The sequence below is a fragment of the Juglans microcarpa x Juglans regia genome, chromosome 5D (assembly GCF_004785595.1).
Source record: "Juglans microcarpa x Juglans regia isolate MS1-56 chromosome 5D, Jm3101_v1.0, whole genome shotgun sequence".
Classification (NCBI taxonomy): domain Eukaryota; kingdom Viridiplantae; phylum Streptophyta; class Magnoliopsida; order Fagales; family Juglandaceae; genus Juglans; species Juglans microcarpa x Juglans regia.
The window spans coordinates 13,848,144-13,871,303 of record NC_054602.1 but is presented as its reverse complement, the minus strand read 5'-3'; the positions used below and the strand labels follow the sequence as shown (position 1 = coordinate 13,871,303).

At 33.0% G+C, this 23,160-nt stretch overlaps 1 protein-coding gene across 4 annotated transcripts; it reads left to right on the top strand.

Moving 5' to 3' along the window:
* Window positions 1-12,441: 12,441 nt before the first annotated feature.
* Window positions 12,442-22,543, top strand: LOC121264532 (probable LRR receptor-like serine/threonine-protein kinase At1g07650). Of its 4 annotated transcripts, none has more exons than XM_041167761.1 (25): window positions 12,442-12,557; window positions 12,633-12,798; window positions 13,685-13,859; window positions 14,113-14,184; window positions 14,281-14,349; window positions 14,433-14,501; window positions 14,583-14,654; window positions 14,788-14,859; window positions 14,968-15,039; window positions 15,131-15,202; window positions 15,340-15,411; window positions 15,504-15,575; window positions 16,621-16,689; window positions 17,410-17,475; window positions 18,180-18,245; window positions 18,358-18,393; window positions 18,513-18,553; window positions 18,768-19,147; window positions 19,224-19,419; window positions 19,835-19,975; window positions 20,051-20,169; window positions 20,307-20,517; window positions 20,653-20,890; window positions 21,340-21,490; window positions 21,894-22,543. In XM_041167761.1, the coding sequence occupies exons 2-25, from the start codon at window positions 12,681-12,683 to the stop codon at window positions 22,245-22,247; spliced, it is 3,003 nt and encodes a 1,000-aa protein (XP_041023695.1). In that variant the 5' UTR covers window positions 12,442-12,557; window positions 12,633-12,680; the 3' UTR covers window positions 22,248-22,543. The 4 variants fall into 4 exon arrangements, with proteins under 4 accessions (XP_041023695.1, XP_041023696.1, XP_041023697.1 ...); XM_041167762.1 differs by having other exon boundaries at window positions 13,663-13,859; XM_041167763.1 differs by lacking the exon at window positions 12,442-12,557 and having other exon boundaries at window positions 12,621-12,798; window positions 13,663-13,859.
* The last annotated feature ends 617 nt before the right edge of the window (window positions 22,544-23,160 follow it).

Below are 23,160 nucleotides of genomic sequence, written 5' to 3'. Positions count from 1 at the left end.
CTTGCACAACCAATAATTGTATCTAACATTACTTAAACTCATATATCTAGTTTGAGTAATACTTGATATAGTTTTGAGGTATGTACGTCATGCGTAATTATTTTGAAAAAAAAAATGTGGTTCATCATTAAAAAATAATTTTTTTATGTGAATTTCAGATTTGCCTACTTTTTTTAAATGGAATGAGTGAGATTTGCACATCTTAAGATTTTAAATATCATTTTTCATCTAATTTTGTGGTGTTGAAAAATTATAAGAGTGATCATATAGATAGATATATATATATATATATATCTTAAAAAAAGATTAAGATTTTAGGCCCGATTTGGTTACACAGTAGATATGAGATGTTGTATCGTACAGTAATTTTCTCTATCCAAATATATTATATTTTATCTCTAAATTTTAAAAAATTCACTTAAATAAATAGTAATAAATAGTATATATTGACAATGAACAGTATATGAACAGTGAAATTGATAGTAAACAGTGTGTGAACAGTATACTTTTGGCTCTCTAATTAATCATGGGACTCACATTTTTTAAATCTTAAAAATTAAAAACTATCTCATATTATTTCACTATTTAAATACATATTTTTTTATAAATTATTTCATATCATTTTAATTCAAAAATTTTATTACTATTTAAAATATTTTATCTCAAATTTTATTATTATTTAAAATATTTCATTTCATTTCATTGAACTACGTGGCCAACGGAACGGGACTTAAGTTAGTGTAATCTTGTGAGCTTTAGCACCATGGCATGCATATAGATCTTTGCCACGTCTCGTATTTCATTCCTATCCCGAAATGTGTTATTATCCATTAATCATTTAAATATATATTTTGAAAATAAAAGATAATCTAACGGTTAAAAGTGAGGCGCGCAGTATCGCATTATGATTAATTACAGCACAATTGGATCCAAATTCATACATTTAATTCGTTTTGTGGGGATCGAGACATAGTAAGAGCGGTTAGCAGTAGATTAAGAAAGACAAAGTTGAACCATTTGAATAAGAGAGACTGTTCTCTTGTGAGCTGGCATGTATGTTGGAATGGGTGGCAATTCGTGTATACGACGGTACGTCATGTTGTGTGATGGATATTTGATCATGAGTAAAGTTACTCTAACCGCCGTTGTACTTTTTTATTTTGTTTTTATTTTTTATTTTTACTTAATGATTAAGTAAATATTTTTTAATAATATTATGATTTTTTTTAAATATTTAAAAATGATAAAACATACGTGTAAAAAAAGAAAAAAAAAAAAAAACACTAACAGTAGGTGGCTTTAGAGTTTAGAGCCACTCTTTGATTACATAAGTAAATTCGAACTCAATCTAAACTAATCAAATTTTTAAATCTTAATACGATCTATTTAAGTAACAAATTGTATTGTTATTTGTTTTGATTCATTTAATAATTAATTAGAAATAGATCAATATAATATAACTTATTTCAACTCATTTCGCATAAATAAGTTGAACTACTTGCATAATCTATTTGATCTAATTAATATAATTTCATATAAAAGTTAAAATTTACATTTATCAATAGCCACAATATCTAAAAAAAAAAAAAAAAACAATAAAACTACCTACTAACAAAAAGTATCAATATCTTTGAGATTTTAATCTATAATAAACTAATAATATAAATCCAACAATAACAAATATAAGCATGGATTTAGAAGAATTATAATCTCAATAATAAAAATATAAGCATATTAAGAAATACAAATATTACAATCAAACAAAAATAAAATTGTAATTTTGAAATAAAATTTAAATGGATTATTTAGGAATGATATCGAATTAAACGGGTTGACCCGTTTATTAATCATGTCTTAACAAGTCAATCCATTTTGACTTGAACATATTTATATCAAACTCAAACCTGCTAATTTTGTATCAGGTTTAAAGGTTGTGTCACAAATTTCTACTTCTATATGTAGATATAATTTTGCTTATATCATAAGTTTCAACTGTTCAATGAACGTCAAAGCATCACTAAGAGTATTTTGTCACGATGAGCATGAAAATGATAAGAGAATCCGCTTATTTATGAAAGATAAATTATTTATATAGTTTTAAGGTGTGTAAGTTTATCAGAGTTCTCCGTTTAAAAAAAAGGACAAACCAATTAAGTACTCACATTGAGAAAAATTTATTTTTAAAAGTGGAGCGTATTTCTTTAGAAGAGTGTACTGAACTTACATACCCCTACCATATAACTGTATCAATTTAACAACATACTAATATTATTTCTTTGCACTCCACAAAACTTCGAGAAGAATAAACTTTAAATTCATTGTATACCAGCCCACATATTAATTATTAAGATCTTAAATAAGGTAGTAGTCGGCTAGCTTCCAAACGTACATGAATTCATTCCATCTTATATCCGAACAAAAACTACAAGCTGGAGAGCGTGACATATCTTATCTTCTATCTCTTACAAGTATGAACCAACTCAGATTATTTTCTTTATCGATATATTGTCTTTGTCAATAATAAGTACATTTTCTCAACTAATTATTAGATATTTTTTATACTTTTGGTTGACTCCAAGAACAAATGTGAGCTTATTGCACCACTTGAGAATAGATTATTCACGTATTTCTATAAAAAAAATTATGATATATACAAATTTAAAATATACAATTCTCAAATTTTGTTGAGACATGTTACACACGATTGATTGGCTTCTCACGCAAGCTCACACCAGACACTAAGAGTGGGCGGCAGGGGCCTGCACCCCACTATCCCGTCCCTATTCGTGGGCAACCCTACCTGCCCATACAGGGGTGGGGGCAGGTTGACCCCAACAAGGCCCCACCCCGCCCCCAACTTAGGCATATATTTATATAAATATAATTATAAATATAAATATTTATATATATACAATTTGTTATACTTGTATTCACAAGATTGTATTACATTGATTTCTTAGGCTAACTTTTAAATAAGAGGTCAATGCAATACAAGAGTCTTAGAGCATTAGTAGTGAAATAGCTAAATTTTGATCAAGTTTTGACTTATAAATCTGCTTTTATAAATTTAGCAAACTACTTTTCAACAACACCAAATAACAAGCTCTCCAAATTTATCATTATTATATTAAAATATTATTTTTGCCCTTTTAATTTATTTCAATTCTAATTGTAATTTGAATATTTATTAATTATTAAAAAATTACACATTAATTTTCTAAATTTCATATTATTCCAATGGATATAATTTTTCCAACTGTCTATCTTGATATCAATGTTGACATATTTCACCTTGAAATCAACCTGACATGAGAAACCAAAATCTTATTCTTGTATATCAAGGCATACTAAAAAGTTCATAGAAGTGAATTGTAATAAGTTTAAAGGTCGCATGTGGGAATCAATTTTTTATGGATGAAAAACTATTTGGCAAGTGAAAAAGGGTCTAGCCAAATTTGTTGTGCATTTGGCCAGTTTGGTGTGGGAGATTTTTAAGCAACTTGGCTAAATTTTGGTCAAAATTTAATTATGACTATCTCACTACTAGTGCTCTTACTTGAGCAATGTGAGACTCACTATTGAACCACATAATACATGACCCTCCACTTCCCAAATGCTCATAGCCTCGCCCACGATCATCTCGAGAATTGAGTTTCTCTTCCAAAAATTCCCAAGACCCTCAATTTCTTCTCGGCCATATTCCCTCTTTGTCTCAAGTTCTATCACCTACCAAGTTCCCTCGCCACAATTTTTATGCAAAAAGAATTTTTATGTGTTCTGCTTTGTGGTTTGCTAATTAATTTCAATGGAGAAAAGAAAGTATGTTTAGCATCTTCTATTTGGAGACTAGGGCTAAGGCTGTTCATCCGGGCCGAATTTTTCCCTGGTCCGGTCCGGAAACCGAATAACCTGGTTCCGGTTACGGGTTTCAGCCGGGATTTAATCCGGGCCGGTACCCGCACAACAATACCCAGGTACATTCGGGCTGGGTTTCGGATTTTAAACCCGAAACCCGGCTTTAAACCTAGTACCCGGGTTTTTTTCCTTGTGCGTTCAATTCGTAAACAAGAAGCAATTCCAGACGTTAGCTCAAAATTTCGAACAAACACAGAAACCACGTACATGTTTCTGTCTTCCTTCTCTCGACTTTCGTTTCCTCCATTAAAATGCCAATAAAAGCATTTCGTCTCCCCTTTCATTGGAACCTCAAGTTCATCAACAATGGCAGAGACCAACAGCCAAATCCCGTGCTCTTTGCTGCAGACCCATCAACTGAATCTTGTGCTTCAGTCTCTCTTCCATGCCTTTTGCCCTTTGCAGAACAGAGACGGACAAGGATGCTGGGAGCTATCCTTACTAGAATGAAAAACACAACTTGGACCCAATGCATGCAGAGTCTTGTAAAGTCATTGAAAAGTTTTTTAATGTGTACGAGTTTTGCAGAGTCAAAGATTTAAGACAGGAAGACAAAGAATTCAGTCTCGAATCATAGCTTCTAAATTGACAACGACGAAGAAGTGGATGCCGGGAAAGAAATTGACAAAAAACAACAATGATGGAAATGCAGAAATAAGACAAGTGCTTAGTCCCTTTTTAGTGCAGCAGAGAACGTGGCTTTGGGTTCAGTCCCTTTTCAGTGCAACAACAGATGATAGAGACGGAGGATTGTGTGTTTTAATTGCTTTATCCCAACTCCCAAGACTCTTCCGAGTTCCAAGGGCCAACTTTACATTTCTATGCTTTTATATATTAATTATACTTTAGTTTGTCTCTTCTTCTATTCTTTTTTTTTCCTGCTATTACTTTTCAAAAAATTTATAAACAATGTTAAAAAAAAAAAAAAAAACCAGATTTAATCCGGAACCCGGAATCCAGGTTTTGTAAAACCTGGATTCATCCGGGTTCCGGCCCAGGTCTAATTCGGTCTAACCCGGTCCGGGTTTCGGCCCGGTTTTAAAATCCAGGTTCCGGTCCGGATATACCCGGATTGCCGGGTCAGAACTCGGATGAACAGTGCTAACTAGGGCTATGAAAGCAACCAAACCTATTCGATGGTGAATGCTCATGGTATTTCGCGAGGAGGGAAATTTTTAGAGGTTTAAGTTTGCAAATTCACGTATGGGGTCAGATTGGTAAAAGATCGGTTTTTCTTGTTTGAGAAAGAGAATAAAAGAAAGCTGGCAAACAGTGACGAAATTATTCTTTGCATTTTTCTTGTGAAAATTTATTGGTCAAAATTCATTTTTTCCCTTTCATTTTCTAATATATGTGTTAGTCTCAAACACTTTAAAGCTTCTCCGATGGTAATTGAATGAGTGATTTTTTCTCATATTTCCATGTCGCAGAAATTGAAGAGAGGATTGCAGTGATGAATACTTTCTTTTCTCCGATTGGATGAGGACAGCGGCGAAGGAACTCGGTGGGCGATGAAACTTTGTGTGGCGACGCCGTTGTCATCCGATTGTGGCGGTGATTAAACTGGTGTCGTGAGGCAGTCTGGAACTACCAGTTCCCAAAGTTCACTTACAAATAGGATGATGACTGCTTTGAATTTGTTAAACCTTCACTTATGTTGATTTTATTAGATGTGAGAAGTCTAATGATATGAAATGTAGTATTGCTGACATGGCCGGTGCTGTTAAATGCCGAAGAGGATTTGTATGATAAAAATGTATCAATCAATTAAGAACATATGAAAAAAGCTTAGCAAATAAATAATGCAAAGATGCAATGAGTTCCATTGAGCACAACAACCTCTGCATACCGCAAATGGTGTGGCAAGGGAGGCTATTTTTCTTTGTACCGAGTTAATAGATATTGACAATATCGCTCTATATATTCAAGTCTCTTGTATTGGTTTTTTTTTTTTTTTTTTTTAAAGAAACCATTTCATATACCTGAAACTATTACAAACAACGAAGAGAATGGAGAGTTTTCTGCAAGTCCACTATGCACTTTGATACAATCAGAGCACTTTTACTAAATTATTGAGCTATTATATTGCCTTCTCTATGGACATGTTTAGTAAAACAAACATCAAAACATTTGATCCTTGATCTAATATCCAAGATGATCATCCCAAAGTAACTATCATCTGCCACTTATTTCTGAATATCCATAACTACCATTTTAGAATCATCCTCTAATATTACCTTTTTCATTTCCAGATCAATTCCAAAATTTGCTGTTGTTAGTGCTTGTAACACCCTATTCCCAAGGGCTGGGAGTGTCACATAATTCTCATAAAATATAACCTAGCAAGAGATCTCATATTTCATATTTAATAGATCCAAACTAAATAAAATAATTAAGGCTTGAAATTAAAACGTCTGTTCCTTCTAATCTTGGCCTACCTGCTCGTGTTCATCATTCTGACCTAGGTGGTTTAAAAACATAAAATAAACTAAAATGAGTCGAAAACTCAGTAAGAACCAATCACAACGTGAACATAATAAATATAAAGTTTTCATAAATTTTCATGCTGAGAACTTAAAACATATATGTTCATATTGATGCTTATGCTATGTATGACTGACTTAATTGAATTAACAGACTAATTTGATTTAACTGACTGATTTGACTAAACTAATTGATCTGACTGGCCAACACACTTAACTCTGTGTGCGAGTTTGTGCACTGGCCCCACGTCCCGCTGCAGCAAGGGGAGCCTCTGATAGCATTCTGACATACTATGATGGACCACGCTTGAGTCTGTGGCTTGCACATCCACCCTGAAATTGCATTGGTACCATGCATCTGAATAACCATCTAATTTACTGATTAACTGATATGATCTTATCTTGTACTTGAACATAAGATATCTTACGTGTTTTTATGTGATGTGAGATGCATGACATAATACATACTGATATAAATAACTGTAAATTTTTAGATCTGAACATGATACTGAATAACATGATCGTGTGATGTGCTGGGTGACATGCTTGCATGGGTGGTACATAAAAATGGCTTGCAAAGAACTGGTTCTAATAATAATAAGCTAAACTGTGATGATCCTAATTTATAATCAAATTACTTACCTTGCCGCACTGCTTCCTGAATCTCATTTCATAGCTCGTCACCTATACGAAGTATTAAATATCACTAAATTTGTCTAGAAAGCCTTTCCTAATAACCCACTTAATTAAATTCATATCACAAAACGTAATCAAATAAATATTCTATTTATCACGAAGATCAATGAATAGTAATATTTTAAAATTATTGAAATACTAACAACATATTAAAAATTTAGAAAAATGCTTTGAGCTATATTCAGTTTTAGTAAAAATAAGTAGTGGACACCTCAACTCTTAAAATATATTTATTCTCTTATAATTAGCATAATTACTCAATTTCACAATAAAATCTAATAAATACTTATATCATTTAAATATTCTTAACATATTTCTTTATTTTAAAAGTAAATCTTTAATAGCATAACTATATCAAAACCTATAAAAAAAATGGTAAAATTCTCTTCATGCGATAGACATTGATCTTAAAAGCATTTCAAATATAGATTAAACACTAACTATTTGCTATTAATATAATATCTAATCTTTCAATATTATTTAATATATATCTATATATATATATATATAGATATCTAAGTTTAATAAAAACACAACCGGTGGAAACACCCGATTCATAAAGATAAACTTAATAGTATTCAATATAAAAAAATTATTGCAGTCTATTAGTATAATTTAATCTTAATTTAATACTTAATAACATAATAAAATTGATAAGTTAATATATTTAGTTTAAAAATGTAAGCCTAACTTAATTGTTAAACCCAACATGAAATACGAGTCTATATATAAAAGTAGCCCTTCAATATACTGAGTGTAAAAAATCAAGCGGCCAAGGGTCTTATGGCATTTTGATAACAATAAATTTAAAAGCACTTATAGAAGGCTAGCAGTAAGAAGAACATGCTAGACGTTACCAATGAGAAGGCAAAAAGCCGTGCGGCACAGAGGAGTTTCAGACTCACCGATGGAGATAAGAAATCATGCGACGGTGGATTTGGGTGACAGAAAGTGATCAGCAGAAATTTCTGTGCGTGGAGATGGTGTCAAGAGTGACGACTATGCTTTTCAATGGTGTTTTGTCGAGGAGGATGGTGATGAAGCACGACTGCCTGGGCTTAAACAATTGTGTGCGTAGAGGTAAATATTTTGTGGTTGACTTTCGGAGCTGCTAGCGGTGGAGGTTTACGTGCATGGCGAGGCGGCAGAGTTCTTCGGCTACAACTTGTTCGTGGTACAGTGGTTTGATCATGGGTGGCTTAGTGTGGTGGTGATTGGCGTTTTCCATGGCATGGGCGTGCTCTGTTCTGTTAGTGTAAAACAGATACATGCTCTTTTGCTTGTTCCATGCGATAGTGGTTTTCATCTTGGCCTAACGATTCGACGGTGCTGCTGGTGGGTGCAATGCAGATTGACTTCAACGTGGGGGCTTGTTTTGATTCCAGAGGAGGTGGTTTGTTGTGAAGAAATATAAAATGGCTTCTACGCATTCAATGTCGTCGGTTACAAACAGATAACGTGCATATCAACTCACAACGTGTATATCCATGATTCATGAAGAGGAAGAACGTGAGGTGAGTTTATTCCACGACGTTCGTTCTATTAATGGATAATAGATAAATAATAATAATAATAATAATAACCTCAATTACAATTACAAATGTTACTAATAAAATTTGATAAAATTCATAATAGTAATACATGTTAAAATAAAATATTTTTGATAATTTTAAAATTTAAATAAATAAATAATATATAGTCTAATTTAGGCTCAACATGACACAAACCTAAATAAATAATAACCCATCAACATTAGATAACATTGGCCCATTAAATTTAATTTCGGTCCAATAAGATTATGTATATCTAGACTTTATAAATATTAGACCGGATTGTTACAGTGCTCCTATTGCTTCTGCTATTAAAGGGTCAGGACATAGGGTTTGATTCTTCCTCATGGTAGCCAAATAATTTCCTTCCTCATCTATGATTGCAATCCCAATGCCAATCTTCTAATACTTCTTGTCAACTATCATATCCCAATTTATTTTACAAAAACCTAGTGGAGGATTTTCCCAAATACTAGTTCTAGTTATGTTACTTTGAGCTTGATTGAGTATTCTGAATTTTAACCTTGCAATATCATGTTGCATTTGATGAACTCTATGTAGAATTGTGTTAGGACCAATAAGGAGGTTGTTGAAAATATGTTGATTCATTCTCCACCATAAGTGCTAAAAAATTAAAGCCAGTTCTTCCATTTCATTCTTTTGTAGCTTGTTGAACATATCTACCATTAACACCTTCACACTTTGGCATGAAGCCTTACTCTTTTGGATATTTTTTGAACTTTGACCCATAATGCCTGCTACAAAAATGCATTCCCATAGTATGTGTTCAGTGATTTTTGGCTCCCATAGGCACATGGGATATATTTTATCAGTCAATATCTTTTTTTTGCAAAGATTGACTTTAATAGGAAGAATATTAAAACAAGCACTCCACAAAAAGTTCTTTGTGGCTGAAAGATTGCCTAGATTCCATATTCTAGTCCACTCTTCACAATTTTGGAGACTTTGTGAACTTTGCTCCTTCTTCCTTTCTTGAATTTCCCTTGCAAATAGTAAGCACTTCTGACATTGAACATCCCTTTTGTTGTGCATCTCCATATCAATTTATTTGGCCTGTTGCAATGACTAAGAGGTGTTTTGCTTAGGGTTTCTGCATCATCCTTTGAGAAGATTGCTTTGATCAGGTTTCGGTTCCATTCCCTCGTGTCTTGCTTGATAAGAACCTCTACTTTGGCTTCTGGTGCCAGTGTATATAGACCACTTTGAGGTTTAAATGTGGTGAGTTTTGGTAGCCACTTATTTGACCATATTCTGACTGAATCTCCATTTCCTATCCTCCTTATGGTTCTTTCTTTAAGTAAAGGTCTGGCAGATAGAAAGCTCCTCCAAAGATAAGATGGATTACCACCCAATATAGCATTGAAGAAATCAGAATTAGGAAAATATTTGAAATGTAAGATATGTGCAACTAAAGAGTTAGGGTGTTGTATCATCATCCAACCTTGTTTTGCTAACAAAGCAAGATTGAAGTTTTCAAAATCTCTGAACCCCAAACCTTCTTCAGTTTTAGACTTTCCCATTTGACTCTAATTAATCTAACTAATTTTTCTCTCTTGATTTATTTATCCCCGCCAATATCCTTTCATCAGCTTATTGAGGTCAGGCTACAAACCTTTGGGCAGTTTAAATACTCTTGTTAAATATATTGGTATAGCTTGAATGACTGATTTAAGAAGTATTTCTTTACTTGCTCTCGATAGGAATTTCAGTTTCTAGTTGTTCATTTTGCTTCTCACTTTGTTAAGAATATTGTTGAAAGCCTTAGTTCTGGATTTTCCAAACAAAACATGTAAGCCAAGATAGCTTTCATAGGAAGTTGTTGTTCTGATACGTGCTATGCTTAGGATGCTTTCTCTTGTTTCATTCTTTGAATTCTTGTTGAAGAAAATAGATGATTCATCTTTGTTCAACCTTTGACCTGAAGCTAATTCATATTGTCCTATCAAGTGTTGTAACCTGCTACATTCAATAAAGGAAGCTTAACAAAATAATAAACTATCTTCTATAAAAAATAGATGATTGATTGTTAACTGTCTCATTGCCATCGGAAAATAAGATATAATTCTCATCCTCTCTGCCTTATTGAGTAAATGACTAAGTGTTTTTTTTTTTGAAAAAGACTAAGTGCTTCTGAACATATGATGAAGAGATAGAGTGATATAAGATCACCTTATCTTATGCCTCTCCAGGGTTTAAAAATATGCTTTACGTAAGTTTTTTACTTTCAAACTTTTACTTGTTTGTATTCACAATCTATTTCAATTTATCTCACTATTATTCACTACTATTTAATAATTTTAATTTATAAATTTTATTATTATTTATAATTTATTTCACTATTATTTATAATCTATTTCAATTTATTTTAATTCGTTTTCGAATCTAAACGATATTAATGTAATGCAAGCTTTTCCGTTTACGTAAGCTTTTTGACTTTTTTTTGTTTTTTCAGCAAAGCTTTTTGACTGTTCAATTAACTAGAATGAAAATATATATATATTTATATATATAAAAGGAAATAATATTGACCATCTCGGAAGCGAAAGGCTCTACCTATTTTACTATTTTACTTATTATATATTAATTAATAATTATATTTTAATTAAATTAATATATTATTAATTCAAATTAATATATCAATTGTGATAAAATATGTGATATAAAAAGAGATAAATAATTGATAAAATATATATTTAATTTATATACAATAATCTTCAAAATTTGAAAAAATTTTTAAAAGTCAATTAAATTCTAATTGTTTTATCATTATGAACATATTTTATTTTTTAATACATAAATATTCAATAGATTTAACTTTTAACTAATCTATTGTGGATGCTCTTATCTAAAAAGTAAGAGATTTTGATTAAAAAAAATCTATTCACTCTTTTTTTTTTTGTCATTTTATTATTATTTTATAGTATGATATTAGATAATAAATTTATAAATAAAATATATTAAATAATCTATAATTATCTAATATTATATTATAAAATAATAAAAAAATATAAAAATAAAGAGGACGAATACATTACTCTTTTGATCGTCATCCATCTCCTGACATCTACGGCTCTTATTTTAATGCTAGCTAGCTTGCTTTGACAGATGGCGACCGACTGCATGTCTCAGGTTTTTTTTTTTAATTTTTCTCTTTATGCGTGACTCTTTTAATTATAAAACTATTAAAATTCCTATGTGATGAGCTTTCTTTGCAACCCTCTATAAACTTTTTTGGATACAAACATTTTTAATGAATTTACTATCATATTTTATTATTATTATTATTATTATTATTATATCTTCGAGAGTTATTTCCTCAATTGTTTTGTTGCTTTTTTGTATTCATCAATACAATGATAAAATCTATATAAGTTTAAGACTATTATAAATTCATTTTTTATATTTTTTAGAATTTCAAATGTAAATTAGAACACTCTGAATTGTTCTACTTATCGTTAATACATCAAATATTTATTATAAGAAAAAATAAAATAAAATAAGTGTGTATGTGCTGCGTAAAAAATATAAATAGAATTATTCTTTTTTAAATGATGCAGGAGAACTTTCTTACAATACAAAAAGTCAAGATTTTCCAGACTTTGAGGCTTCTCACTTTAAGCACTTTGTGAATTTCTCAGAGCTCATTCGTTCATCATCAATATAAGGTTTTAGGATCGTCAATAAACAAAATAAATTTTCATAATCACAAAAGCTTTAAGTGTTTTGATTTTGAACAAAATCTTCGGTGTAAAAGAAATGATATTTACCGTTGAAATGACATTTGCTACCGTGCAGTATTACTCTTCCGCCCGTCTTGATCAGTCATTAAATTCGGCTCACGGAAGAAGGTCAGTAGAGCCCACGTTGAGAACCTAGGGGAGGATTTGGTTTGGTATTTAAGCTCCTGTCGCCGAAGGTTGTGTCATAATTCTAATGGTATGCACATATATCTGCATTTCTGTTCAAGTTTGTAAGCGAGGAATACGGCAATCGAAGTTGATCGGTGGAGAAGAAGATGACATACCAGAGGCATAGTTCAAAGACCAGGTTTACTTTTCTTATGCTTATACTGCTCATGTGCATAGGAGCTAAGAATGTCAGAGCACAAGCTGGGCGTCTTCCAGATTCTGAAGGTATTTTCTAGCTTATATGTTATATTTGTATGATCTTTATTTCTTGGGTAAGCTCAAGTTGATGGAGATGGAATTCAGTCGAATTGAAAAATAACATATCGTTTGATAGTGCCTACCTTAGTTATGACAGCTTGCAGCAACAGAGTAACACGGTCTTTAAATTCAGGGAATAACCATGATACAGAAATTAGTTAGTGATCACTCAAAAAGTTGCTGGGGAAATCTCCACAACTTAAAATTCTTTCTGACTATGCTTCAGATTTGCTTCACGTATAGATCTTCCTCTTATGGCATCCCGTGTAGAAGTTAGCAAGATTTTCCATATTTGAGGGAATTCAAGTTCCTGAATCTTCAAAGTCATTACTCGGTAGTGGTAGTAGCATTTATGAGCATTATATTGCATTTTTAGCAGCTCAATCGATATAGCAGGACGCCAGACCCACTTTCCAATTCTTACGACCTCTGAAAATTTAGCATTATAGTTGGGGGTTGCTGTATCATAAACCATCCTCGAAACATATTTGGTAACGACAGGTCCTTGTACGTGCCAGATATTTGGAGATGAGGTTTGACTTTCATATCCAGTGTTGCGCTTGCCAGAATTAAGAGGAACAGACCTTAACTTCAAAAATTTTCTCCAACACTAAGAACATTCCCCGGGCATCTCTACAGGACACGAACTGATACCCTAATTGAATCTAGGAGTGCAAGGACTAGCCCAACTAACCTTTGTTTCTGGCACTATCTGAACTTCCATTCCACAAGTAGCATACTTATCAATAATTTAGGTCATGTTGATGCGTATTTTACCTTTTGTTTTCTGGGTCTTTTTCTTTTTCTTTCTTTTTTAAAATCCTGCTATGGGTGATTTGTTTGATGTGTGCAGTGGAAGCCCTTCGAGAAATAGCTGCACAACTGGGGAAGAAAGACTGGAACTTCCGCGTAAATCCATGCAATGACTCAAGCTGGATAACACCACTTTCAGAAGAGAGGCCATTGTACAACAATACTGTCAACTGCAATTGTTCCTATCCTAATGGTGTATGCCACGTGGTTAAGATGTAAGCTTCCTTATCTCGCATAATGCAAACTTATCCTTCTTGAACTTTCTTATGATGCTTAATGGCATTTGAAAGAAATAAGTTTATGAATATGATGTGTAATTTGGTTTAGTAGTGGAGAACACCTCCCACTTTGTTTTGCTAAATTTTCTCTCTTTTTTTAAGTCATCCTATATAATTTTATCTAGGAAATAGATCGGAAATTTTTACCTATGAAATTTGTAACGTATCCTTTTTTCTTCCTGACATTCAGATTTCTTAAAGGGCAGGATCTTGGAGGGACACTTCCACCTGCAGTGGTGAAGCTACCCTACCTTAAGGCAATGTATGAAAGGCCTTCCAATTATTTATTTTGTTGCTGTTACACCATAAAAAGACCTTAAACTTCTATAGTAACATCACACTTTTCTCTTGCTTATAGTGATCTCAATAGGAACTACCTCAGTGGTTCAATACCAAGAGAATGGGCTTCTACAAAGATGGAATATTTGTAAGCAACTTATAGAACTTTCACATCCAAAGTTTGCCAGTAAAAAAGCTAATTACTGAATTAAAGGAATGAATCGAGTGCAGGTCCATCAGTGCAAACAACTTATCAGGGCGTATTGACCACTTGGGAAACATCACTACTCTTCAAGCTCTGTATGCTCTGGATCTCTTTGTTAAATCATTGAGAAGTTTCATTTGGTTTAGCCTTGCTGTAACCTTATAGGACTCTTTCAGGAGCATAGAAAGCAACCTGTTTTCTGGACCCATTCCCCCTGAGCTTGGAAACTTGGTTGACTTAGAGATTCTGTCAGTGGTTCTTTCCTTCCTCGTTTTATCCAGATAACACTTAATTAATCATTTCTATATTTTCATTGATTTTTCTAATAAATTAACAGTATGTTAGTTGAACCAGTCTTAAGTTTCAAACTGATGGATGCAGCATTCTTAACGCTAACAATCTCACTGGAGGGTTGCCCATTGCTCTCACAAATCTGACCAGATTAAAAAACCTGTAAGTGGTTGTAAACTATTCCTTGGCTTACAAACATTAACTTCAGATTTTTCCTTGAAAATGTTAGGTTTTTATTTCAAATCTATATTCCATTTGCCCCTTATGTAGGAGGATCAGCAGTAACAACTTCACCGGAAGAATGCCCGATTTCTTTCGAAGCTGGAAACAACTTCAGGCATTGTATGTAATTTTTCATACAATACATTGTAAATCGGTTCTACCTAGAAGCTTCAGTTGCAATCTAAATTGATCCAAAATTGTGATCTTACAGAGAGATTCAAGCTAGTGGTCTTAAGGGGCCAATTCCTTCTAGCATTTCGGTCCTGACTAATTTGACTGAGCTGTGAGTTCTTCCTTCTAAGTAACTGTTCTTGAGTTACATAATCTCTATGACATCATCGATATGTTCTTGTGATTGTTATAATGGTAAATTTGTATTGCTTAAGATAATAACACTGTGAATGATGCAATTCTGTGCAGAAGGATTAGTGACTTAATTGGAGAGGGTTCAGCTTTTCCACCATTACAAAACATGGGAGGACTGGTAAACTTGTAAGGAATGTTTAGTTAGTAAAAAGCTATGCAATTGGAACAGGGCACATATTGTTGACATTTTGCTTACGTGAAATTGGCTTATGGTTCAGGATGTTGAGGAGCTGTAATATCTCTGGAAAAATCCCTCCATATATATCAGAAATGACAAAGCTGAAAAAATTGTAATTCTTTGGTTCATCCATCTCTCTACTTTTTAGGTTGAAATTCATACACATAATCCCACCCGTGGAGCTTCTTGCAATTTGATTAGTTACTAAATGCTATACTTGGGAATTTGTAGAAATTAGAGACCTTTTAGTGCCAAGCACACCTATAGCTTTTAACACAAGTAAATTGCCTTGATCTTGTACATCTGTTCATCACATTAATTTGGTATTGTTTGAAAGCCGATTGCATTCTCCTAGGTATGTTTGATAACTAAGAATACTTTACTGCTTAAATACATGATACATGAAAGTGACAAGTAGATCTAGAATTTATGTTAGGAAACACGAGTAGCTTAATATCAGGGGAGGTCTTATTAGAAATAAGTAAATGTTTGGATGATAACTATACATTTCCCTCTTCATTATTCCCTAATATTATGGTGATGAGATGAATCATAATAATTCAAAAAAGATTCGAGGTTGAGACTAGTCCTTTAGGTATATCACATAAATCTTTGTTTTAAAGAGTGCGTGATCAAAAGAAGTATAGCTGTTTAAGCTTTATTCCAACAGCTGCTATGTAAAAATACCGTTTGTGTGCACTTGGGTACTACACGCAATTATTTCCTCACCTGGTCCGTACCTGGTATTTGTGGATTATTAGAAGAAACTATAATGTATATTTACATCTATAGAGATTAAGTAGTTGAACATTTTAGCAGCATCTATATCAATCTGTTATACCCATTTATATAGCCTGGGGTGCAAGCTATTGTGAATTAATGTCTACTGTTAATAATAATTATGTTCGTACATAGATACAAGAAAGGAGAATACATGGATACACTATACCCTGGTGCTTCAATATCTAGAAGCCAACTGTCAAAGAAGCCTAATCAATTCCTCTTTATCAATTTTCTCTCTCTTTAGTTTCTTTCTCTCAGGTTCTAAACTTTCCTCTCATTCGTGGAACATGCATCTCTTAATTTTTACCATGTTCACTTGAATAGTATTTAGTGATCTTTTGTTCCTATAACATCAATTTTTTGCCCTTTTTCAGAGATCTTAGTTTCAACAGATTGGAAGGAGACATTCCAAATTTTGGAGTTCTAACAAGCTTGGACACTATGTAAGCAATCTATATTCATGAGGGTTGCTAACTTACAACATGATACTGGGGGTCTTTTCAGTGGGTCTTAAGCTTGAAATACACTATTTGCTTGCTTCCCAAAATGATTCAATCGGTTTGATAATTTTTTCCTATATTATCATTCATGACCCTAGCTAAATTATAACAATAGCTTAAGTTTATGGTACCAGTTCGTAATGTTTTAACCATTCAAGCACACATGACTAGTCATAAATTTTAATAAAAAAAATAATGCAGCAGCTAGTTTAGGTACTAAATTATAACCTTTCGATTTCGAGAACACAACTAGCACATATTTACAAAATCATGACCCCTAAAACTTCAGCCTAGTGAAGAGATGAGGCAAAAGTCTCAACGTTCATACTCTTGGAATGGGGCATTATGATACCAAATCACATGTCTGAAATGCTGCATACATGTAGAGTCAACTCACAGAAGATTATGGCCTGGTTTGGTTTGGGAGATCATCTCATATAATCATTACAACTTTCTCAAACTCCCACACAAAATATAATAAACAATTCAACTTTTTCAAATCCCAAAACAAAAATAATATTAAAAAATAATATTCTAATAATATTTTATTCAACTTTCAACTTTTATCTCATCTCATCTCAAAATCTCATCTTTGTATGGAGTTTGAAATGATATCAACATGAAGGTATCTAACAGAAATGTGTTTTCTTCATCACTGGATAGATATCTGACAGGTAACTTGCTCAATGGACCTATTCCAGAATGGATCAAGGGAAGAGATAGCCGCTAGTATGTTTTCCATCTGAACTACTGCAAAACGTTTGTAGGATCCATTTATGTGTTTTTTTATTTGGGACTCAGAAGCATATTCGTTTATCTATAATATAATTTTCAAAGCATGATCTTTGCTTCTGTTGAGTCAAGTCATCCATTTTTCTGTTAAATAACCAAAAATTTGGTATTTTAAGTTTAAAATAATTTGAAACGTTGTGTCAACAAATGTGTAACGTTTTATACATCTAAATTCATATGCATGAAATCTTACTCTAGATGGGGTTTCTTCTCCTGACCTCTTTAGGTGTTATTCCTAGAACATTTGTTGTGAAATGGGTGAAATAATCCCATTTGGCAGCTTCATTTGTATCTTCATCCATGTGGTGCCACCAAGAAATAGTGTCAATTTTCATTACATTATTCAAATTTTCTTGATTTGTCTCTGGTAAGATCATATGCCATTACATCATTGATTTCTGTTCACAATTCGGTTTTAATCTGCATGTAATTATGGCAAAAAGACCTACAAAGCTTGTGCTTCTAGGTGGTTAAAAAGGTCATAAGTTTGTATACAGCTCTCTGAATTATGAAATTATTTTTGGTATGATATCTGTCCAAATTAGTTCGGTTAGTATTAGAAATCAACAGCTTGAATATATATATATATATATTGTTAGGGAGGGGAATTATGAAGATGAAAGGAATTATGTTTTGTGCAGCCAAATAGATGTTTCTTACAACAATTTTTCTGCAAGCTCTGCGCCGAATACTTGTCCAGACACCCTGTAAGAAAGCTTTTCCCCCTTAAAGTGTCAACTTAGTTTGAGTATTGGAGCCTTTCACTTTTCATTTATTTCTTATTTCATCCTTGAAATTAACTCGTTGATAATTCAACAGAAATTTGTTCAGAAGCTTTTCTGGAACAGACAACTCGTAAGCTTCCAAGTTATTAACTTTTAAGGAAAAAGGAATGCTCTCTTTATTTTCTTTTTCATTTCAATTTTAGTCATAAACATGCTAATTCTTCTTTCTTATGTTATGTTTTATTGTAGAATACTTACGGAGTGTCTGAGGGACAATCCATGCTCAAAAGGTATATATCTGTCCAAACCAAACTAGAATTAGATGCTTCAATCACTAATAGTAGGCCTTCCGCTTCAGTGTTGGTTTATTCAGAAAGGAGAAGAATTTGGACAATATTTTATTCTGGATGAGATACAAACACGATTAAATTATTAAAGATAATTGAATATGAGTTCTACTATGTTCATTTGAATCTGTTACCTTTTAAATGTTGCTCTCTCTAGATCGTTACTCTTTACATATAAATTGTGGTGGAAATGCAACAACTATTGGAAGCATCAAGTATGAAGCGGATTTAGAACAGGGAGGTGCTGCAAAATTTGTTCTAATGAAAGATTATACTTGGGGCTTTAGTAGCACTGGAGATTTCTGGGATGTTTGGAGTACCTCAAAGGACTATATTGCAGAAAATGTATCCATGCTCAGAATGAACGATTTTGAATTGTACAAGAATGCACGTCTCTCTCCACTTTCTCTCACATATTATGCGCGCTGCTTGGCAAAGGGAAACTATACTGTGAAACTTCACTTTGCGGAGATAATCCTGAGAAACAACAGATCCTTTTACAGTGTTGGAAGACGGATTTTTGATGTTTATATCCAGGTACTGCTTGCCAACCAGCTTATTTTGTCTTCTATGTTGATATAGAAGATAAATTAACTGAAGTTCTTTGCTGCAGGATAAACTGGTCCTGAAGGATTTTGATATTGAAAAAGAAGCAGGAGGAGTCGACAAACCACTCATTAGGAATTTTACCGCAGTTGTTACAAATAAAACTTTGGAGATCCACTTTTATTGGGCTGGAAAAGGGACACAAGATGTCCCAAGGAGAGGAACATATGGTCCTCTTATATCAGCTATCTCCATAGACTCTAGTAAGTGACATAAGTTGTATGTTCCATATTTCTTTTAACATGGGGAGACATGACTATAGTATGCCTCCTCCTCTCACTGCCATTCTATTAAGTGTTGGAGTTTGCTGTTTTCCACGTCTAATTGAACAGTAGATTTAAAGAAATAATGGATGCATAGAGCATATAGTGGATGCTGAAGCAGGCACAATAACTATTGGATGCAAAATACATTACTTGAAAGAAGGTTGATGTGCTGCTTATTGAAAGGCTTAACAAATGTTTTTTCTAATTCATAACTTTTGTTCCTGATCATGAAATAGCCTGTGTCTTGAACCATTGAGTATTATCCTCTTTTGCACTTGATTGACAGCGCTACTACAGTCACTTTCAATAGTTACTTTCTTTCTTCTTCTTTTTTTTTTTTTTTTTTTGGCAGATTTCCATCCTCCTGATGATAGGAAAAGGAAGATATTTCTCGCACTTGGAACCGTACTTTTGGTGTCAGCCCTGGTTTTCACAATTTTAGGAATTCTTCGGTGGAAAGGCTATTTAGGAGGCAGGACATCACGGGAACATGGTAGTTTAGTTGAGATGTATGTTTTATAAATGCTTTACAATAGAGTCCAACATCTTAACCTTGTTTCTTTTACAGATCTAAAAGGATTAGATCTGCAAACTGGTTTTTTTACCTTCAGGCAAATCAAAGCTGCCACAAACAATTTTGATGCTGCAAACAAGCTTGGGGAAGGTGGCTTTGGATCTGTATACAAGGTCATTGTCATCTATATTTATTATTTATATGACTACATTTAGATTTTTTTATTTTTTCCCTTTCAGATTTGCACTGGTCTGTGAAATTCTCAAATATACCTTACAGAAAAACATAATAAAAATTATACTCTCAACAGGGAACGTTATTGGATGGCACCATAATTGCTGTTAAGCAACTTTCGTCTAGATCAAAGCAAGGAAATCGAGAATTCGTGAATGAGATAGGCATGATATCTGGTATACAGCATCCAAATGTCGTTAGACTGTATGGATGCTGCATTGAACGGAATCAACTGTTGTTGGTATATGAATACATGGAAAACAATAGCCTTGCACATGCTTTGTTTGGTAAGCATAATTTTTCATCTTTGGAAAGCAAATTGTAATAATTTTGGAAAGAAGGGGAATCAAATGTCTTAAATCACACAGGATGAAACTAAAAATTTCTGATATCATTGATTGAGCTATCTACATCAACTGCAGGTCCAGAGGAAGGCCCAGTGAAATTGGACTGGCATACAAGACAAAAAATATGTGTTGGCATAGCAAGAGGTCTGGCTTTCTTGCATGAGGAATCGCCACTGAAAATTGTTCATAGGGACATTAAAACTACCAATGTACTACTGGATAGGGATCTTAACCCTAAGATTTCCGACTTTGGATTGGCCAAGCTTGATGAGGAGGAAAACACCCACATTAGCACCCGAGTCGCAGGAACTATGTGAGCTACTTTCTTTTCTCATTCTGCTCAAGTTATTCTTCTCTTCTTTTTGTGAACCATATGGATCACGATGTCTCTAAAGTCAAGTTGCTACCATAGAAGTTAATAAGACATGACAGCAATTGAATTCCCTGTAAACAGGTCTAATTTGGCCCAATACCAGGGAAAAGATCCTGGCTCAAGTATAAGTAGGAAATTTTTTATCTCAGCTTCTGCATTCACAACCCAAATGTACTCTCAGTTGGTGTTTTTCTCTTTAGGAAGTATTCCTAAATTATACACTCGGAAATAATCTGCATGTTCTGTTTTCCCCAATTCTATAGTTCAAATTTCTCATAAAATTGCAACTGCAGAATGCAGCAAAAGAATGTGTTTTGCTTTTCATCTATGGCTAATGGTGCATGACTAGATCAATTATCAACTTGCTAATATAATGGTTTTCTTTGCAGAGGATACATGGCACCAGAATATGCATTATGGGGGTATTTAACATATAAAGCAGATGTATATAGTTTTGGGATTGTTGCATTGGAACTTGTTGCTGGAAAGAACAACATGAAATTCCGTCCAACAGATGATTTTGTGTGTCTTCTTGATTGGGTAAGATAGATCGCATCCTGTTTTTCTGATGAATGAAACTACAAGCACAGTATTAAGAACCAATCACTCATTTTAGAACTTCTCTATATGGATTTTTCATTATATTAATCTATGCATAGATCTTCATCAAAGTTTCAATTTGCACGCTACATTATCTTCATTGAGGTCAACTTGGTGGGTAGAGAGTAGCCTTAGGTAATAATAGAATATGAAATGATTGAAATCAGTTGATATTTGCAGAAATGAAAGTATCTGAACAAATTTGATTATAAGTTATTGGCTCATCTTTAGGTTGTGTCCCGTAATGCTCAACATTCATACGTCAGACTAAACTCAGTTAAAGATTTTTCCTTTGTAATTCTAATTTATTTCTTTCTCCCACTTCCTCTCTTTCCCTATACAGGCCCTTGTTTTACAACAAAAAGGGAATTTGATGGAGTTGGTGGATCCAAGGTTGGGGTCTAACTTCAGTAAGGAAGAGGCAGCAAGAATGGTTAAAGTTGCTCTATTATGTACTAATCCATCACCAGCGCTTCGGCCCACCATGTCTGCAGTAGTGAGCATGCTTGAAGGCCGAACTGCTGTTCATGAGTTGATTATGGATCCAAGTATTTATGGAGATGAGTCGAGATTTAAGGCTTTAAGAGACCAGTTTGATCAAATCCTAGAAAATAGCTCAACTGATGTTCAGAGTCTTGTTCATTCAACGGATGCAACATGGATCGGCTCCTCCAGTGCATTATCAAGCAGATCTTGACAGAACAAGACGGCCATAACATTGCTTCAGTGGTGATGCCAAATTCCGGTTTAGCAACAAACAAAGTACATATCGAATGCTCTGATATCAATATTGGATAAAAATTCTGTAACATGAAGTTTGGCATTGCAATGTTCGTCTTGTCGTCCTGTCACGTTAAGATCATTAAGTAGTTTGGAAGTACACTTCACACTGTCATCATATGATATTCATGCTTCCTGGTTCAAAGGATGTTTTCCTTTGTTCAATCCTTGGAAGAATTGGGAAAAGGAATTCACAATAATTGTTTGATTAAAGAGAGTACTAGAGCCATAAAGGGATTATACAAAAATAATCTCACAAACTGACGTGGTTTGATGTAATCCATCAGATTTGCTTTACAAAAAATATTAGAGGAGTGCTAGAGCCATAAATGGATTATACAAAAATAATTTCACAAATTGATGTGACTTCATATGATCCATCAGATCTGCTTTACAATAAAAGTAACTTGACAATTTGATAAACCATATCAAGTTACATCAATTTGTGAGATTATTTTTATGAAATCACTTTGTGGCTAGAGTATTTTTCCTTGATTAAATACTCTTTATATGTTGATTAAATTAATTATTTCGTCATTATTCTATTAAAATTAAAAAAAAATGCAATAATTTACAAAAGAAAGTAATTTATTTTTTTTTTAAAATTGAAAATGTTAACTATTTCAATAAAAATGTTGAATTCAACTAGTGAGATTCTGTTTGGATTTATAGAAGAGTTAAGATGGTTTTAAATGAGTTGAATAAAATATTAATGTAATATTATTTTTTAATATTATTATTATTTTGAGATTTGAAAAAATTAAATTACTTATTATATTTTATATGAGAATTTAAAAAATTTATAATGATGAGATGAGATGAATTTTTAA